The 21315-nt window shown below is 37.0% G+C and overlaps 1 protein-coding gene across 1 annotated transcript in view; it reads left to right on the top strand.

Moving 5' to 3' along the window:
* CPQ (carboxypeptidase Q) overlaps nucleotides 1-21315 on the top strand; it is a 127558-nt gene that overhangs the window by 26382 nt on the left and 79861 nt on the right. The window contains exon 4 of the mRNA XM_059479498.1: nucleotides 7148-7355. Within this exon, the coding sequence (XP_059335481.1) occupies nucleotides 7148-7355 (208 nt within the window). The remainder of the gene's footprint in view (nucleotides 1-7147; nucleotides 7356-21315) is intronic.

Genomic DNA, 21315 nt, shown 5'->3' with positions numbered 1-21315 from the left:
CAAATGTAATGAACAGATGTAGTTAAAGCAATTCCTTTCAAGTGACACTACTAAAATTTCTCAGTTGAGAGAAAAAATAAGCGGTACCACCTCTGTGTTATTTTTACTATTTTTTATTATTAAAACATATTTTTATTCTGTTTTTTTTTTAATTTGAGTGGTAAAAGTATTGGATTGTTTAACAGAACATCAAAAAGGTGTTTAGTATTCTGTAGTAATTAGAAGTGTGGGAGTGAAAAAAGCATTTATGTAGTGAAGATTTTTCAGAGTTTCAGTTTTCCTGAGAAAATATTGTGGCTCACCCGGACAAGTGTCTTGCAGTGGCTTTTTTTTGCTCATTCCCTAAAACTGAATCCAGCCTGTCCCTTCACTTCCTTTTCATATCCAGTTAGGTTTTAAAGTCTTCTCCCTTGTTGTCCCACCCCCTTCTGTTGAGGTTAATGGAAGTGTTTCAGTGAAAAGCTTTTACTCACAAACAGAAAAGATAACTATTTTCTTCTATTTTACTTTTGGGATTTAATTCCATGCTATCTGAGATAATAATAACTATGTTATTCTACTGTTGATTTTTTATTTTTAAAAGTTCTCCTCTTTAGTCCATCCACATAGTTGCCTTTTGTACTAAGATGTTTTGTCTCCTGCTGCCTTGAGAAACGTTTACCCTCTGTCACTGCCGTTTCTATCTTATGGTTTTTTTCCTCGACTACCTTTGTATTCATGTTGATACTCGTCTTATTTTTTACACTTTAAAACTGTATCTCCATGAGGCTTTGTTTGCATTGCCACAGCTTGTTGAAGGGAGATGTTCCTAAATGCATATGAGTTTAAGATTGGTTTGGTTTTTATGGAGGACAGTGTCCCAAGAACATACTTCTCTGAATGGTGGGCTGCTCAGAGAAGGAAGGAAAGAAGAAAAGCACCATCCATATCCTGTTCTGTGAATCTGAGACTTTCTTCTGCCTCCTTTCAGACCTTGCTCCCCTCTGTTTACCTCAGGGGTCATCTGACTAAAAGGGAGAAGTTTTATGGTGGTAAGACAAATATCCTCTATCCCTACCCTTTTCCTTCAGGTGAGTGTTGGCTGCATGTTACCCTTTCCCATGCCCATCCTTTGAAAGGAGGAGGGAGCTCCCTGTGCTGCCCCATGATGTGTTCAGTTCAGCCAGGGCTGACTCTTGTTTCTGGTGTGTATGGATATGCCTGTGTTGACCCTCTCTGCTACTCCCTATCTCTAATGAGTCAGAGACTTGGAAGGACTGGAAGGTACCCTGAAAGCTCTAATGCCTCTTCACACCTATTTGTGCTTGATAATTTTGATATAAGAGGTAATTATAATAATGAAAAACATCATTAAATGGAGATGGTATGGAAAGTAGGTGAGTATTCTTGCTCTTAGTTTGCTTTTGTATTGCTAGCCTTGTGATGCTTCTTTGTCTGATTTGCTACTTTCCAAATTAAGAAAACGAGGGGGGGTTGTTGTTTTGAGTTTTGATTTCTTTTTTGTTTGTTTGTTTGGATTTATTTATATCCTTCCTGTAGGTGTAAAATATAACATCTGTTCTCAGTGAGGATTTTTTGAATTTGTTCTCTGTGCACATTGGTCCTTGGTGGTTGAGGAGGTCACTAAAGATATAAATAAGACTTGTTCTCAAGGCTGAGAAGCTAGGAATTCAACAAAAAAGTCACAAACAAAGCCTATGAAGCCAGAATCCTTACAGCTGCTGGCAGTTTGGGTTGCCAGTGGTGTTCACTCCAGGAGCCTGTTCCTATTGTAGCACACAGCAGGCAGCTGCTTTCTCACAGGGATGTAAACACAGAAGGACCGAGCTTGGTGATTTGTACTGAGCAGAAGGAGGCCGAACAGGTGTATGACTTAAATAGTTCCCTCAAGATTTCAGCTGCTGGAGAGTCATCTTCATGTCTGTAAGATTCAGGAAGTTTCTTTTTCAGTTGAAGAACAGCTGATGCAAACTTTCATTTTCTACAGATTCTTGGAGAGCTGTTGTACATTCCCAGCAGTTGGATAGTCCCAGGGTAGAATGCATCGAACTTCATTTGATCATTTTACTATTCAGAGTTGCTTCCTGCTTCTTGTTTGGCAAACCATATTTAATCCATGCTATTTTTAAAAGATTCTGTACTTATTGGAGAATTCTCTTGGTGCTTTGAATATTGGTGTTACTGAATATAATAGTGAAATACAAACATGTATGTGTAAGTTATATTCTGTAACCTAGGACATATGTAATAGTGGCAAAGCTATTATGCTTGTTTGGTAAAGCCTAATTTTATTGAGTGCCCGGCAGTCACTAAGTGCAGTTTTCTAAATGTTAATTTAATTGGAGTCCGTGTGGTAACAGAATAATGCTGTGTTCTTCTTCAAAGGGAACTTTCCTTGGTAAGGCTCCATTACACTGCATTATTTATGTATACCATTTAAATCTATACTTGTATAGTTATATATATATATATATATATATATATATATATATATATATATATATATAATATATATTATATATATTTATATATTTATAATATATGAAAAATATATATTGTTACTCTGCAGTTTCTTAAGATTTTATGTGCATATTCCTATGTGGTTTTGAATTTGACAATCTTGATATCTTTTCAACTTACTGTGAACCAACAAATCAAATCCCACCAAGACAATCTAAGAAGCCAACAAAGCAAATGAGTCTTGGGACAAATGATGACAGAAACACAAAATTAGGCTGAATTTATTTATTTTATGTTTTGCCAAGTGGTTGTAAATGGAGAATAGTCTTGATTTTATTTTTATAGACCTAATTCTTCTGAGAATATTAACAATACTTTTGACGTTTTTACTAATTGCAGCTACAGTTGGCTTTTCTATCCAGGGATTGGTGAGAATCTTGGAAGAACATACACAGTTGGAGTGCACACAAGGGCAACTTTTCTTTTGTAAGGAGTTTGTGGTGCTGGAAAAGGGGATTTACTTGTGTGGAGTTCAGGCTGTGCCATGCTGCTTGTGATGCAGAGGAAGTTGCAGGAGTGAGGCACTCATGAATAGCTTCTCTCCATAGCTAACTGTGAGAGCAAATTGAGTAGTTTTCCTCCTCTTTTGCTGCAGTATGTTACATCACCCCCTTTAAAGTGAAAAGCTTTGTATGTGATGAGGGAATTTTCTGTGCTATGTAGAATATACAAGTGAAAAAACAACAGCAGTGTGTGGAAGATGTGAGCCTGTTACTGAGTTAAGGCTGTGATCTTGCTGTGGGTACAGCTAGTGATTAAAGTAGTCATAGCTCTACTCAGGAATGTATTTTATCATTCAAGTCAATATTAACAAACTAGCTGATCTGATAAGAATTTTTAGTTTACATGTGGTTCATACAGAGAATTTTACATGGGTTCTGTAGAAAATAGGTGGTCACATATGTAATTAAGTGTCTTCTAATGTGTTTGTCTGAATGAGCAAACTTAGACAACACTGGCAATTCTTAGACAACATTGATTTTTCATTTCCCAACTCTATATTGCTTTTTTAGGTTGATGTGAAGAATAGTGCACTGAGGGTATGTGCATACACATTATGGCTGAAATAAATCTTTCTAAGCTTTTGTATAATCAAGTTTTGATTGGTTGGTGGTTTTTTTCCTTTTAGCCATGTTAGAGTTCTTGTAATGTCATGCTTACTTCTCTCCTTAGGAGATTCCCATCATTTTCCAAGGCTTCAACTTGAGATCTGTTTTCTATCAGAGCATCCAGTTTAGCTTGAAGCAGTTACACAGTTTACTTTTCTCTGGGCATTTTAGCTTATCTTAGAGATAAGGGTTGGAAGTGCAGGAACAAAGTAATGGAGCATGCTAGGTCAGCTACCACAGTAAGAAGAGTTAGAAGTGACCTAACACCAGCAGCACATCTTTTAATCCACATTTTTTAGTTTCTCCACATTTGATTGTTTTACTCAGAAGAGAAACTAACTAGCTGCTTTTTTGAATTTTTTATTCTCTCTTTACAATTTTGTGTAAGATACAAGCCACATTTGTTTCTTACTAGCCATTTGACGTGTACCACAGAGAAAATGTGGGGGTTTTTTTGAGCCTTTTCTCTGCTTTTATTCATACCATGACACTTCTCTTAAATACTTTCCAAGATGTGAAATCTAGGGCTTTATCAAAAGCAAAACTCAACCACTTTATTTATCTGAATTTTGTCAGCTGTTGAACAAGAATGTCAGGACCAAATGACTGTGAGTTTGTTGCAACATTAATATGCTTTCAATTAATAGTTTAAATATGGATGTGAGGTGATTCAGTAGATCTAAAATCAAAACAGATGTTTTTGTTAAGTAAATAAAAAATAATGGGAAAACTATTTACCATCTCTTCTGAACACCAAATTATGGTATTGAACTGGGGTATCATATATTAAATAACCTAACTATCCTTAAAGTTTTGCAGAATTAATTTAGGGTTTGTTGGATAACAGCATTTTTCAGAGAATGTGTGTTTGAAGCAGATGCTAACATCACTCCCAGGTGTTAGTGGGAAATTCCAGAGGTGCACCTTGCTTGCCTGTAGGTACCAATGTTTTTAAGTTGAATGCTGGTGCAGTCAGGGTTCTTTGTGATCTCTATAGGTGCTGTTATGTGATGCTTTCCTTTCATTTCCTTTTCAAGGTGCAAGGAATGGTAAATGCAAGAGAGTTTTGTTTTTTTTTTTTTTAATAAGATCCTTCTTCTTTTGACAAAATAGTCCCAAAATAATGTTTGTTCAGAATCAATGAAAAAAAAACCATTTCTTGTCATCCCCTCTGCTTCCCCTGCCCCCACCAAAAAAATTTCTTTCTCCTGATTTCCCCAAACTATGTCCTGTTTGCCCTGTTTTGAGCCAAACTGGGAAATGCTTCTCTCCATCTGTTACACAGAGTCTGCTAGTAATTTCTATTTTGTTAGTTCTTGCTCAGGTCTTGCCATATGGTCAGTAGCCTTTCCAGTTCTTGGTTATCTCTACATAAAAGGTACTTAATTTGCTCTGTTTACATGTTTTTTTATGTACTCTTTGGCATTTTATTAAGCAATTTATTATGTAGGTGATATACTTAAAACATGGCATGTTTTGCATGCATGTAAACTTTAATCAGGTGCATCCCAGGATGCTTAGTGTCTGCCACAAATGTTTTCTGTGTGAGTTCATCGTGCAGCATTAGGAATCTACAGTACTGTGGTATTGCTTTGTGACTTTGTACCAGTCATGCTTAGGGTCCATTTCCCTTTTTGTAGAAATAATTTGGGCAGTCATCCATTCCTGTCAGATCCTGGTGTCATCTGAGCCGTTGCTGGCTCTGCCAGCCCACGCCAATATGGTTTAATTTGGATAATAGGCTTTACCTCTGTAATCTTGGCAGAGTGGTAGTTTGAGCATACAAATGGCACTTCTGGATAACTTCAAGGTATATTTTTGGGCTAGCTGGGTAAATTTTGTACCTGCAAATGTTCCTTTACTTGAGGTGTGTAAGCACTGACAACTGTGTGAGTTGTCAGAAGCCTTATCCACAATTGTGGTAGAACATCAGGATGGAGCATCTGCAATAAATGTGCTTGCTGCTTAAATTGGGGAAACAAATACAGTTTAAGGAGTTTCTCTTGTTGAGCATCTGAGAAATAACAAGGACCTTGAAATCAGGGATAAAACTTGAATTACTGCAATTCAGCATATACACCATGTTAGTACTAAGACATAAACCTGCCAGAAGACACAGGCAAAAACATTCATTTAAAATTACCCGAAACAAACAGTTTCTGCTCAGTTGTTAAATGTAGGGTTTGGGGTTTTTTAATATTAGTACATGAAACCATCATCTCTCTTTTTCTTTTTTTGCAGTCTGTTTATTTTACATTGCTTGGAAAGTCTTTTGGTTAACATGCTGGATTTATCCCCAAACACTCAAAGAAATATTAAACATATGCAGCAAGTTATCGCAGTTTAAAAGTGGGGATGAGGGATGCCTTTTTTTTTAATCTGACAAAGAGAAAGAAAAAAAAGGAAAAAAAAGGTCTGAACTTATAAGTCTACATGGCTTTATCCCACTCAGGGAGTATTACATGGAACAGGAAATGCAGAGTTTCAGGTTAAATGTTATTTCAAAGGTGAGCCGTGGGTTACCTGACCTGCAAAGCTGATGGGAAGAGACACTGGCCTTTGATTGAGGTTCAGCTGTAAACAACCAGGAGCAATAATTTCCTCAACTGTTGTCACTTAATAGACTGATCTGTCTATACTCTGAGGAAGCTCCTGTGAGACCTCGATTTAACTCATTTTTAGTATTTCTTTGTGAAATAAATGTTTATACATATCTACTCTGCAGATTATGTTATTGATTACAATATGACTTGTTATTGTTGAGAAGGGATTATTCTTCTCAATAAATATAATTGAATAATCTCTCCCATTTTACTTAATCTATAACCTTACAAAGTAGGTTTCTCCTTTCCTCCTTAACATATCTCCTCCAGGAATTAAATAGGGGTTTTTTTCCAGTTTAGAAGACTTAAAAACAACCCAATTTAAATTTTGTATTGTTTGTTTAAGTGTATAAAAAAGTGTATCTGCTGCTGTGAGAAGGCTCACAGGTGAAGATTTTCATGCATTGTGTGTGGTTCTGGGCATCTGGTTTTGGGTGGCCCGCTCAAGTGGGGAGGTTGGTCCAGATGATCCTCAGAGGTTTCTGCCAACCTCATCTGTTCTGCAATTCTGTTATTTGGAAAATAGCATTAAAATTTAATAGTGAATTTTAATTTCATTACTTGCCACGGTAAAAAAAAAATGCACTTATGGTAACCTGTTCATTTAGACTTTTCATTGCTTTTCTTTCTGGTAAAGCAGTGAATGGAGTGTGATATCAAAGTGTGGCAATGACCTAAACACAGCTGACAATGAATGGAATTCTAGATATATTTATATATAGTCATATATTCTGATTAATGTTAAAACATTTGATGTATTTTGTCAAAAGTTTTATTAACAATTGTAGCTATATCTCTTTTGAGAGTATGGCAGGGATGGTCATGATGGTCATTCTTTTTAATAATTCTACAGTAATGCTAAAAAAATTACAGAGCAAAGTTGTTAACATTATGTTTTGTTGTTTTTTTTAACAGTCCACATACTGGGGAGCAGAGTTACCAGCCTGATGTACCCCAAATTCCCACTGCTTGCATCACTGTGGAAGATGCTGAAATGATGTCACGAATGTCTCTCCGTGGCACTAGGATTGTTGTGCACCTGAGGATGGGAGCTAAGACTTATCCAGACTCTCTGTCCTTTAACACTGTGGCAGAGATAATTGGAAGCAAGTACCCAGAGCAGGTGGGTGAAAATATACAAAACCCCCTCATTTTTTCTTTAAAAATGTGGAAGAAACAATCAAAAACCAAACCAGCCCTTTTGGAGAAATCCCTAAAACAAGTAATTTTTATTCACATTCTCTTCTATATTTTAGACATTTTAGCTTTTCAGTCTTTTACCAGTAACAGGTTTCCTGGCTATGTTTAGCAGGTATATATGGTTGGAATAAACCGTCTGCACCACAAATTCTGTTTGAACATTTCATAATTCTACATTGCTGTCTTCCATTTGTAAGACTTTTCTTCTTGCTTTCTCTTTTCTTCCAACTTCTTAGCTAAAAATCATACAAACCAAACTCTTGGTGCTGAAGGATTTGTGCCTGATACAATGTCTTCTGTGTCAACTTACAACAGGGAATTACTTTTCTGGCAGTATGTTTTATTGTGAAAGTGTTGATGAAACCTCAATTACAGCAGCACTAGAAATTGCTGCTAGAGTACTGAGCCACAATGCTTTGGTAAACACTGTACTTTTATGGCTTCAATGGAGAAGAAGAATGACTATCACGGACCTTTAAACCAGGCAAGAGATTTTATATATTTAAGAGATTTTATCTTTTCTGAGATATCAGTTCGGTAGCTCTGGCTTGTGGTGTCAGAGATTCTCAGTGTTAGCGTGAGTGCTCAATTTCAGCAGCTTGGTCACCGGGCAGGGAAAGAGTAACTACCCTGGTGGTTGATTGGTTTAAGATCAACTGTTTGTCCAGCTTCATGAAACAAGTATTTACCAAGTTAAATGTTCCAACTTTCTAATTAAGGTTCATTTAACTTAATTTTATGTCATCTGCATTTTAAACAATATTTCTAACCAGTTAATTGACTATCTATCCTGAATTATGTTTGGTATATTTCAAAATTTGGCATTTCAATTCAGGTTATGAATTGTTCAAATGTAGACTTCAAAGATAAGGTGCTTGCCTGGACTTGATTTTCTCTTTGCTGTCCTGCTCTGTTTCTTTAAGTATTGAAGTGGATTGGGATCTCTCCACTACGTCTACTGACAAGCTCATTTTTCTTAAGCATTGGGTAAAGGCTTATTTACAAGCCCCCTGCTGATGATAATGTGAGTGGTAATGGACACACTTTGAAAATGTAACCAAGAAACAGAAAAATAAAACTAGTGAATATTTAGGGTTTTTAGTACTAGTTTTTTTCCTGTTGGAGCCTTAATGGGTCCTTCACCATGCTCATTCCATTACTCTGGTAAAAATGGGAACCATCTCGCTATTTAGGCAATAAAATACATGGCAGATCCAAACTCTTACAATGCCCTCTATGCCAAAGTGTTTCAAAATGCAGTACAAATCCAGGGGAACAAAAAGGTGCCATTTCCACAGGCCAAAATTTCAGTTTAAGTTTTGAATTGAAACAAACCGAAATCTGGATCTCTGAACTCTAGGTGAGAAATTAACGGTGGGTGATATTGCTCTTACAAAGGTCTAAAGCAAAACAGTTTAAAATTAGGTAAATCTCTGAAGCATAGCTGGTCACAGGTATTGCAGCAAATTATGACTTAAACCCCTGAAACGTAGTTGAAAATGTGGGTTGCTATAGGACACTGAAGAAGGTGTATGAAGTCTGGTGAAAAGTGATTCAGCTCAAGTTATAACACACATTTAGGTATACTTGTGTTCATCTATATATTGACCAGAATTAAATATACTGCTTGATTTATAAATAATTAATTGACTCCTTCCATGAGATTTTAACATATTTATTAAAAATAATCGCTATGAACTGAAATAATGTGTCTGACAAGTTTATGCTACAAACAATATTTATTATTATTAAAATACATTAAAGGATAAAATTCTTTTTTTCCATACCTCTTTAGAGTTTTTTGGGGGGTTCTTTTTTGTTTTGCTTTTGGGGTTTTTTGGGGTTTGTTGTTTTCTTTTTTGTTTTTGTTTTTGTTTTTGTTTTTGTTTTTGTTTTTGTTTTTGTTTTTGTTTTTGTTTTTGTTTTGTTGTTGTTGTTGTTTGGTTTTGGTTTTTTTTTAAATTTGACCACTTTTGCAGCATATCCAGTTCTGTTCCTCCTTCTAATCATTTTTCCAAGTACTTTATGTGGATTCTTGCAAATAGCAATTGGGGATTAGGGGGTAAAACTAGAAAAATATTAAGGAAACCAGAAAAATAGAAGTTGACATATTTTTGATATATTTCCTAAAATTTTCCTGTATTTTGGACTTAGCTTTCTGAAAGTCATTTCTGCCACAAGAAATGTTGAAATTATCAAAATGGATACTCTAAATTGTTTGAGTTGCAAACCTTGTTTTAGGTACCTATGCTTAACTTCAACACATTTGCATTTTCAAGTAACCTAAAGCAGTAAAAGAAGTGTGACTAATGCTTTGTGAGGCATCAGGCTCTCAGGGATACATTCATCTTCAGGGGTGATGATGTGTCATGAGCACACATGTCCTGTGTCCTTTTGAGGCATCTTTGTACCCAATGTGCAAATACTTTTGAAAAATTAACCCACTGATACTTCGGGTTTCCTTCCTGCTTTTTCCTTTCTGTTTGACTGGTCAGTAGGCAGTAAGCAATTGTTCCAGCTAGCAAAAATGTATGGTGAAATCTACTGGAAGCTGCAACTTTGCAGGACTAAGTTTTCAGATGGTGTAGAAAGCCTCTGAACAGAAAAAGGAAATGGATTTTGTAATTCTGTCAATAAAGTTCAGTGTCTCACCAATGTCTTTGTTCTGTTTATAATTGTATTATTCCCTCTAAGTTAGGAAAGGACTTTTCACCCCAGACAAGACTCTTCCTGTGTCAGAGCGGGTGTGGTCATGCGTGGTCAGAGCAGAGACATCCACCATCCTCAGGGGAGTTGAGGTCCTTGATTAGTGCCTGCTGAGGCCTGATAACCCTGTAGGTGCCTAAAGGAGGTGAGCCTGTGCCTATAAGATAATGAATTCAAGATTCACCTTTTCTTCATATAGACAAATAGGAAACAGTGGGACCAAACATGCTATGACTTGATGTCCTGGCAACCTTTCTGAGCTTGGGATCCCGTTCTCACGGTGCTTAGGACAGCAGTGAGAGTAGAAAACCTGTGGGTTGTGGGACTTAACATATTTAAGCTGGTATGACTGCTGACAACTGAGCCAAAAAGTTTATGAAATGATAAAGGTGTGGTAGCAGAACCTGCTGAGGTCCAGGCTATTGTGGGTTAGAGACATTTGCAGTCCATTCCTGACTTTTATCTTGGAGGAGTATTTGAGAATTCTTTTGCACCTAGGCCCATGCTGCTAGCATCCTTTTGTGTTGTATTGTGTGCTGGTGAGATGTTTTATTTAAACTATGTAAGCTGACACTGGAGACTGACTGACTGAGAAATTCACAAGTTAACTAATGTGGTTTTCATTTGAAATTCTGGCAGAGTTGGCAGTAAAACATGTTTGTCTTCTCATTTTAATACAGATGTAACATGATTGGTCTTAAAGCACAGCAGCAACCATTCCCATCTCTGGGGAAATGCTATAAATAGCAGCTGTTTGTTGTTAATCTGGCTTCAATGTACCTAATGTGCCAAACATGGAACCACTAAATATGTGATTAACTGAAAAGGTATCAAAACGGATAAAGTTATAACTCTTCTGCAATCTTGACTTTCAGTGTCTTTTCATACTCTGTTTCTTGGTGTGCAGCACTGTTTTACTTATCTTACAGTTACTAAGTGATGAAAAAACTGTTTCCTAAGTGCCCTACAAAGTACATAAATTTGCTGCTCATTATTCTGTGATCCAGGATAAATACTTTAGAGCAGAAACAGAGGAGCTTAGAATCCTGGAGAGCTGTTCCAGGAATTTACTCTACAAAGCTTTTTGCCTCCTGGTTTTATGGAATGCCATATCTGCAGTTTGTGCAATTTGAAAATTGTCTCCATTTTGAACACCAAGAACATGAAAGACCATTGAAGAATGCACTGTAGCTTTGAGCCAAGTTTGATCAGCACTTTGAAAGTAGCAGTCCTAGGGATGACCTGAGAAACAGAGATGCTAACACGGTAGCATGGATTGTGAGGTTCTTTACCAGTCTGTGATTGATGTAACAGAACCTGTTCTGCAAAGGATATAGATGCTTGTTTATTTTTTCATTCTTCTTCCTTTCCCAGTTTCAAAGATCAGCCCTGTCTCAGATTTTGTGATGCTGGGCAAAGATCCAGGGAACAAGAGAACATAAAAAATGTTCTCTTCTGAGCCTGTAAGGCATTCATGCACATAACGGAAGAAATAATTTGTAGACCAAAAATCCACCCCAACCTCAAGAAAAAAAATCAACAAAAACAACCAGACTTTTCCGAAGATGTGTAATACTCAGTGCAGTGTTGTTTTATGGCCTGGCATCAGTTCTACATATGTTAACAAAATGTCTATCCATTAGGTCTTTGATGTGGCTTCCCGATATCCCTATGCTCAAAGTAAATCATGCATACAATAGAGCTTTGAGGAGAAATATTTTAAGAGCCTGATGCCATCATATTATGGCTCCATTATCACAATTTCTCCATGTGGATTGTTTTGCTATTCATTCCAAAAAGTTGAATGGTTTCTAAATACAATTCTGTGAACCTTTCTCCTGTGACTATAAGCTGATCCCTGTTGCTGCTACAATTTAAGTGAATTTGAAAGAATTAGAAGATTATTATGGAGATTTGGTTTTGAAAGTTTTGAGAGTGCCTGCCCACTACTTAATGACAGTGAACTGGTGGGCAAGAGAATTAGAAAAAGAAATGGTAAAAAAGAAACAAGAGAAAGGGTAAAGAAAGAACATTGGCAATGTTGGGAAATGTATTTTCTTTGAAGTATTTTTGTTGATATTTGCTGAAATAAGTAGTACCTCTGGGTGTGTTTGTTTTATTAATAACTGGCTTTCGTACTATTAATTGGAGCCTGTCTTTTATCCTGTGCCTTGTGGGAGTGGCAATATTGCTGTCATTTGTTCTAAAACAGAGCTCTTGTCATGATGAGAACAGTCAAATTAATATGAGACTGATATGGAGGAAATTTTTCATTGTAACATGATTATTTTATTTCTTTCTTTGTTTGTTTATTTAGTTATTTTAACTACCAGAAGGCCTATCAGATTTTAAGACTAAAGGACATGCTGGATTTTGTGGTGTAAAGCATGGCAAATATTCTAAAACCTGAATTGCCTATTTAAAACCCAAGAGCTGACTGAAAGCATTTAATTCTGCTAGGGAAAACTTGGCAGTAGTTCCCCTCCTGATTAAATGGCCATTGCACCCTAATGTAATCATGCTTTTAGAAACTTCAGTATCCGGTGTGCAATAGCTACAACTTAAATTTCATTTGTACATACGGGGTTGATGTTGTTTAGTGGCAACAGTTGAAAAACATTGTACTACTTAGAGCTGGGTGTTTGAAATATTGGTGGAGCAAGTGAATGTTTATATGTGGAAGAAAGATTCAAAACAACTTAGATATTTTCAAAAATTATTTTCCTGATACAATTTTTCTGGAAGGAACTCTTGAAGGGTCACCAGTGTATTGTGACCTTTATGAGGTTCATGTGTTTTCCAAATAACCAGACCATGTCCATATGTGGGCAGGTGAGAGTGGGGGGGATGGTCAGGGTGGTAGCAGTCTCTGCTGATCCTGAAGGCACCCGAAGCTGCTCTGTGTCCCAGCTTGGTGATACCAGAAGAAGAGTAAGGAATGTGCTCCACTAGGTCTGAGCAAACCAGCAACTCTTGGAAAGGGTTCTTCTCTTGCCAGCTGAGGCACAGTTGCTGTCACTGCATTTAAACCATTGAAATATGAAGGAAGAATGTATTAGCTTTAGTGACCACCAGTGCCTGCTCCACAAGGAGCAGCACCTTCTTAGAGGCTCAACTCAGTGGCATACAGTTGGCAGTGTCCTGGGTCACTGCAGCACCAGGGTGACAGAGGCAAGGGATGAGGACGTGTAGGTGGCCTTCCTCACTGGGGTCAAGTGGAGTTTGGAAGAATTGAATGGCACCATCACCCTGCTATATATGTTCTATTTTTATTCTCCTGATGTAAGTCTAGCCAGTGAGCTTCCTGCCTTCCACCGGAGCGTGACCATAGATATCACCTGTACATGACAGCTGGCTGCCCACCCCAGCTCCTTCCTTTATTTGAATCTAGACTGGTTTCTGCCCAAAGCTACTTGCTGGACCTTTGATCTGGGCACTACTCTTCAGAGTGTTTGGTTGTGTTTTAAATCCTTTACATCCTAAACTGTAACCAACTAAATTCTGACACTAGAAATTAAAAAATAACATTTAAAGTGCTTGCTCTGTTGGTCAGCAAATTAATCAGAGCATGCAGTTTTGTAGTCCTTTTGATGGTGTGAGTATAAACAGATACGCTATAATATTTTTTCTTTCCAACCATTCTTTTTTGTCTACTCCCACACAGCAGTTTAAAGAATTACTGTGGGATTTTATTTCAGTAATAATTTACAAATACACATAGGATTTACAAATGGTTGTGAAAGCTCTTTTTCTCCATGTTGCAAAAGTTATCTTCTAAAATTACACTGTGTCTTTCTTGCATTCTGATATGCAAGAATGTCTAAAGGGTAGTCCTGCGTTTGGCAGATGTAAAACTTGCCTGAGGTGTGAAGTAAGAAACACCACAATACTGAGGAGGAAGGAGAAAAGAAACAATATTTTTCTTTTCATTATGGATAAGTAGGTGCCACAAAGACTAGTGCCTAGTGTCAAGGATTAGTCTCAAAGCAACTGCTCTCTACAGGGGTTTTCAAATACCTGTACTTGTATGTTTGTATTTGTTAGCTGCAGACTATATGCTTAACCTTGTACAACAGGAGGAGGACTACCAAGACCTTGTCTTTTCATGAATGTCATGTTAAAAAAGTACATATTTTCCATGCAAATTTAATGGAAAACTGCTTGTCTAAGAGTATGTGGGCTGGATATTGAGGGCTCTTCAACACAGATTCAGACATTCCCACATGCAGGACCAAGGCGGAAGATCTGACTGTGAGATTTTTACCTAGTAGACAGAGCTAACCTTGTTGATGGAATGGATGGAGAAATACTAAAAGAAGTGAAATGAAAAATGTTCAGGTTGAGACTGCGGTGCAAGGGGGAAAGAACTTGGCCTGCTAATCACATTGAGACACCGGCAGCAGAGTTGTTACTCTGAGAACTGTGTGATTGCGGCAACTGAGATGGTTACTCAAGGATGTAGTGGAGTATGTAGCAGAAGTCATAGTTTTGGTGGACAGACAGAGCTGGAGAAACATGGAACCAGCTCCTGAATTGTGGATAGACTTGTAGGGTTTTAGGCCTCCCATTGCTGCTTTGTGAGATCTGGGAGTGGGGAGAAGTGGTGTAAACAATAAGCTGATACAGTTGGTGTGGTCTTTAATAGACCACATTGGATGGAATTGGATGTTCTCAAAACCTTGGTTTACCAACAAAGTACATTATAAAAATATTACTATCATTTGTTCTTTTTCTTTTTAAAAGCTTTTTAAAATTCTTTACAATTCTTTTGCTATTGTCATGTAGTTTATACTTTGGTCTAGAAGAAGGCCCCCAGGCTTCTGAGACCTTAAAGGTCTTGAACTTGGCTACTCTAGCTTTGTTGTAAATGTAGCTGCAATGGTACAAACATATTTGGTACGGTTTGGCAAACCAAAATACCCTGTAAAACACATAATACCAGTAAAATCTGTCCAAAATACTTGTTATTAAAATGTTAAAGATCTTGTGAGTCTGGCAGGCATAGATCTTAAATCAAAGAATGAGTTTTGTTCATAAAGTTTCTCAATTGTTGTCAGTACTTATACCAATATGTCATGATATAATATGTAAGTTATCTAGAATTTCATTGTGCACAAATATAATTCTAATTCATTGTAACAGGTAAATGGAACTTTGGACAAAAATCCTCTTGTCTCCTTTCAATAGTATTTGTCACAAATATAAGCTGATTTATGTGGTTAGAACTGAGATCCCATTATTTTTTACTGAAGTTGCAAAGGCTAAAAGAATGTTACAGGGTCTTTAACTGAAAATGTATTCTGTACTACAGGTTTTGTAGATTTGCTTCTTTACACATACTGAAAAACATGTTCCACACAGTCTGCATTGGCCTTTCATATTTGTCATTTATCCCATAGACTAATTTACATATGTGAACAAAAATATACTAAAATGGATATTCTTCTGGTAGTTACATAATTCCTTGAGATATGAATTCTTTCCCAGGCTTTGAATTTACAACCATAATTGTGAAATATTAGTCTCAAAAACAGTTTACAGTTTTCTGGTATAAATTATTCAGAAAAAAACCCCTGTGTTCCAACTCATTCAATCAGATATTAACATGTAGAGGATGAATGGAATAATATCATGATGTAAGATTAAATAGTCTGAAAACTATATTGTGTTAGAAATTGCACCACATCTGTGGGCTTTTTTTTTTTTTCCCTAGAGTGCATATAAGGAAATAGAGATAGAATTATCTGTGTATTTTAAATATTTTAATGTGGAGAATTATATTAATGTTGTCACACTACTTCTGTAATTCTGGGCTTTGTTTTTTTAATCGTGTACCTGGCCTTATGATCATTGTGCTTCGTTTTTACTTTCAGTGATGTCAGCTGGACAAAGATTTTTCTCATCCTCTTTGTGTGCCAAGTTTAATATGCTGCTTGTGTGAGAAGGTATTTAGTGAAATAAAATTTAAAAAAATTTGTTGCTGTAAGATGTATGTACATATATACATAAGACAGTTTTAGGACACTGCCTTCTGTGGCACGCTGCTCAGAAGAGTAGAGCATATTCTACCATTCGAAATGTGAAGTCTCAATCATCCAGCTTCTTGCTAAGAGAAAATTACTCCGGTCTGAAATGTGATGTCCTCCATCTTCTTCTTTCACCTTTCAAATAATCAGGAAGAGGACCTGAGGTCACATTATTCTTTGTGAAGGAAAGGAGAAACAGTATCTTTAACTGTTGTCAAGAATGTTTCTTTCTGTCTTATCTTACAAGCAGATAATACAGCTTGTGGTCTGTTCTGCTTGTATGACTTTGTTTCTTGGCATTGTGAACCTGAAGTCTTGGGTTTATATTCTCCACTTCTGCCTGAAGTCCACTGACCTTAGTTTATATGTCACAGTGCTTCAGGGATATGTTCACTTAGCTGGAATTAACATTCAGATGATACTTTGTTTGACTGTCTCTTAACACGTTCTGCAAGTGGTTCTGCAGGTCCTCCTGGAAGATTGCAGCTGTGCATATAAATAGGCTACAGTTAATAACCCTATTTATAGCAAGCCCAAGTCTGATGTTCTTTCTCACTAATTGGACTTTCCAGCCTTCAAATAAATTCAACAAAATAATTGGATTGCACCCTTATCCACTAAGTATGATACATTTACTTTTTCATTGATTAATTTGGCAGTTTAAGTTAAAATTGCCTAGACTAATTTAAATTATTAGTTTCAGGAAAGCGATACAACTAAGTATAAAGTATAAAGAAATATAAATAAGATGTCTTTGATAGACTGGTTAAATTTCAACAAAATTAGTAAAGATAATATTCTAGATTATATGAAAGTACAAAAACTTTCTATTCTTTTGTCTCTGGACTTTGTTATGCACACAATGTCCTGCTAGGGATCAACATAACAGCCCTTGTTGCTCCTTCAAAATCCCGAGCAAGCCTTTCAGAATGCTTGAGAATGCTTTCAGAATGCTCCAAGCCAGCAATGGTTAGGACTCAAATTACTTCAATTTTCTTTAATCTCTAACAGGGTTTTCAGTGAATTAAGAACAATTTGAGCTAAGTTCACAATCACACTTCATTGTGACCTTCTGAGTCTGGTAGTGACTGGACCATGGTGAGGGAATGTGATTACAGGTGTTGCCAGGGTCAGAAACATGAAAGTACCAAGTACTCTGAAGAAGAAAACAGCAATTCAGAATAGTCCTGGCAAATTCATAGAAATCACTCATACTCATCAGGATGAAATGGGATCTGTTTATCTTTAGGAAGCAGAAATGTAATGTACAATGTGCCCCTGTCAAGGTGCCTCATACCTTGGCCTTATTCACTGAAATTAGTTCTAAAGTGCTTACAACGTAGCAGGCATGGCACAAATTGTACAATGAGATTATATCCAGCTTTTCCTTGGAAGGTCTGCCCTGCCCTGTAAGAAAGCATATTTTAGATGCATTCACAGCTTGGAGAATTGAAGAGTGACACTTGAAGAACATGTTTGTACAGGGACAAGTGGAGGCATCTAGACAATCTTTCATGGGTGCCTAAGTTCCTAAGAGAGCATCTGGTCGGGCATGCTGTAATTAATGCTGTATTTTTCAAAAGTCTCTGCATGAAAGAGACGGCTTTGTTTTCTAATGATATATGTAGCCCATTTAAAAATCTTTTAGTCACCTTTCAGCATAGGATTCTGCAACATCACAAAGCAAAAATCTTAGTTATTTTAGATCCAGACAGTAATACATAGTTAGGAAAATACAGAATTTGCATGTCTGTCAAATTAAATCATTTGCTATTAAATTCAATGTTGGTAAAGGGTAAAGGAGTCTAAATTTGTGTTGAAAAGCACAGACACCACTCATCTGTGGTTTCTAATAAGAAGCTTTTCTTTAATTGGGAAGGCTGTATATGTTTAAAGGTAAAACAAAAAGAAAATTCCAACCAAACCTTCCCCTGCTTAACTGAGGATCTCTTCAGTCGTTTAATTAATGATCTCTGAAAGCCACTAAAATGATGAAGAATGAGCAGCTAGCTTGAAGTAATTTTAGCTGTTAAAATCTAGTGGCATAGAAACTGTATAAATTGCTATAAAAACACTTTTAGTGGTTTGAACAGATCTTCTTTGTCTATAATTGCATTTGCATTTAAATGTATATTTTTTAGAAATAGATAAGGATTTCTTCTCTCAGGGTGGTACAAAAAGATACTAGCATGGTTTCAATAACTTCATTTTGCTTCTTTGAGCACTTTATAATCTATTGTTGAATCTTTGAGGCAGAGAACTGATTTTTTTTTTCTCTTCCCTTATCTGAAACCACATATTTAATTGTAATGTGAATCATAATTGCTAATACCAATTTAAAACTGGGCTGTTGAAACAAGCAGAACCAGAGATCAAAGGATTATCTGCACTGTGTCCAATAATACAGCATGTTGCTTTATGGATGCTGCACTGACTTGGGATATGACTGTGGTGACTCTAATAATGTTGTGTCTTTTTCATCATGTAACTCAAACCATCCATCTCTTGTGGTGTAGAATAAAAGGCATCTTTGTCTCCTTTTTCGTTGATGAACCCAGTGCAGATAGAAACTTTGTTGGATGATAATTCACAGAAGTTATTTTTCTGAAACAATTAGCATAACGTGCAATTGCTCTAAAACTGACCTACTGAATTAGTAATTAAGAAACCTCCATTTATCTAAAGTTCTATGGACAGTCCAGTGAAGAACTGCCATTTTTTCAGAACTCTCTTCATTTTCTCTCCAGTGTCTCAAGTTTAATTAAACCTTTGCCTCTAGAAGAAAATAAAATTATTTCTGCCACAGGTTTAACAAACATGCATGCTTAATGATTTTGTTCTGCAGTTGAAATTGGAATTGTTTGAATATGTGTATCCATACAGACGATCAATATTTTAAAATGTGATATATATAAAATGTTTATCACAATTTTTTTGAACCTTGGAAAAAGGATCTTTTCGCTCCTTGTTTTAATGCTTTTTGAATAGAAAAAAAGGAGAAATGGTAGCATAAATAGCAAAATTGACTCAAACTGTGAACAAAAGAATGAAATAATTCTACATCACTTTTTTCACATGCATAATAAATGGCACAAAATATTTAATTGTGAATAATGAAACCACTTTGTAGTTAATTGAACTATCACAAATTTACAAATCTGAAGCAAATGTGAATTCAAGATATCATGATGTGATCTCCTGCTTCAGTCTTGGCCCGGGAGTTGCAACCTTTACTGCTGAAACACTTCCTACATAGCAGATATTGCACTGCACTGCATTGGTGGGGTGCCAGATTTCTACCTCTCTTTGCCTCACATCCTGTCATCATAAACCAGCAGCCATCCCCAAGATGTAATCCTCACCATCTGGCTTACTGCAGTCCCTTTTTGAAGTGGTGTGGATTGTCTGTCGTCCTTCTCCCATTTGTTTGAAATTAAATGCAGGAATTGTTTAGCTGTGTGCTACAGCCAGATTCTCACACTGTGCCCTGCAGAGTACCAAATGATGGAAACCTTATTGGTGGTCGACCAAATGAGTCAGCTGGTGGGCAGGCTGCAGTTTTGGGAAGAGGAAGGAAGTGTTGTGCAGGTCACGAGCCTGTGACCCTTGTGGTGCTTTGGCTCAGCTCAGCCATGAATGGGGTCATTTTATGGGCCAGGAGCAGATTTTTGAATGAAGAGGTGTGCTGAAATACCCATTGTGTTTCTTGCTGTCATTCTTATTTATTTTTGTGATGCTTTAACTGTGTGCCTGTTCTGCTGTTCCTCTGCTGAGTGCCTGCATGTGTGGTCAATGTGTCTTCCCCAACTCCCCCAGCTGGTTTGGCCTGGGAAGTGCTGACTTTGCAAGGCTGGCTCCTGGGGAAAGGCAGTTGGAGTTTGGGAGCTTTCACTGGGTGTTGCTGAAGAGATTTTTTTGCCTTCAGTTGGCCACTTGATGTAATCCATACCGTGCTAGCATTTTGAGTGAGGCACATTTATTTTGATTACAAATGTTAAGTAACTGCTCTCCAAGTTCAAGGTAACCTACAAAGGATTGCTTCTCCTACCCATTTCCAATTTATGCCTTGAAAGGAAATGGGGGAATGAAGTATTAAGAAAAAAGTTTCTGCTTTTGGGTATTTATGCATTAAAGTAACTCCAAAGAAACTGACTGTGCTAAATACTATTCTGTCTGAAGCTCTAATCCACAAAGAAAACCACAGAGGTACTACCCAAAGGCTGCTGTAAGCTTGTCTGGTGGAATTCAGCCTTCTAGAGTTGGCATGGTCAGTGTCCAGGTCAGAAGATAAGATGCCTGTGTTTCAAAGTTAATGGTTAAAAAAGAGAACAACATTCATGGCTTCCCCACTTCTCTGTCAAAATGCTTCTAGTCCTTCCTCCAGCAGTCCCCATGAGTGGTGATGAAACTCCTGTTGTTCAGTTCTCTCTTCCTACTTTTCAGCAACCTCAGAGAATTCTGGGATGAGCTGTTAAGAGAACATAAACTCAGGCACCAATAACATGACAAGTCTACATTTTCTTTCCTCCTCACCATGGATTTCAGCTGTAATAGGACCAAGATTGCATTGAGCTGGTGCTTAGATGAGATCAGTTCACAAATGAAGAACAGAGAGATGAAAGTGAACTTGACACAGGAGAGTTCTAGTGGGACAAAAAGACATGCTGAGAAACCCACAAACCTGGTAATTCTGTCTTCTGCTGAAGATATGTACCTTATATTGGTAATTTTTTTTTTTGTTATATTTAAGGTAATGATCCCTCTTTACTGCTCTTGAATTTTGTGGGCCTATACTACCTAAAAACACAGAATGAAAAAGTTACAGTCAGTAGGTATTCTTTTCTTGCCCTTTGTCAGGGCCACCTTCTGACAAAGCTGTTGTAGGAGATGTTACTTCTAGAAGTTGATCCAAGCCTGTAGAAATAAATTGCTCAGGAAATAAGGCATTCACTGACCTTTTGTTCCAGAGGAAGGCAACCCTCTTTGACCTCACTTTCTCTGCTATAGAGGTACAGCACCATGCCCAATTGTAAACACTGGTTCTCCAGAAAAAAAATAAACAAAACTTTTTAGAAGACATTCCCATGCATAGTTTTGTCTGCTTGAAATAGATTTTAGGACAAACAGTATATGACTACTGTGTCAACCCAT

The sequence above is a fragment of the Ammospiza nelsoni genome, chromosome 1, assembly GCF_027579445.1.
Source record: "Ammospiza nelsoni isolate bAmmNel1 chromosome 1, bAmmNel1.pri, whole genome shotgun sequence".
Lineage (NCBI taxonomy): Eukaryota > Metazoa > Chordata > Aves > Passeriformes > Passerellidae > Ammospiza > Ammospiza nelsoni.
This window is presented reverse-complemented; position numbering and strand designations above follow the sequence as displayed.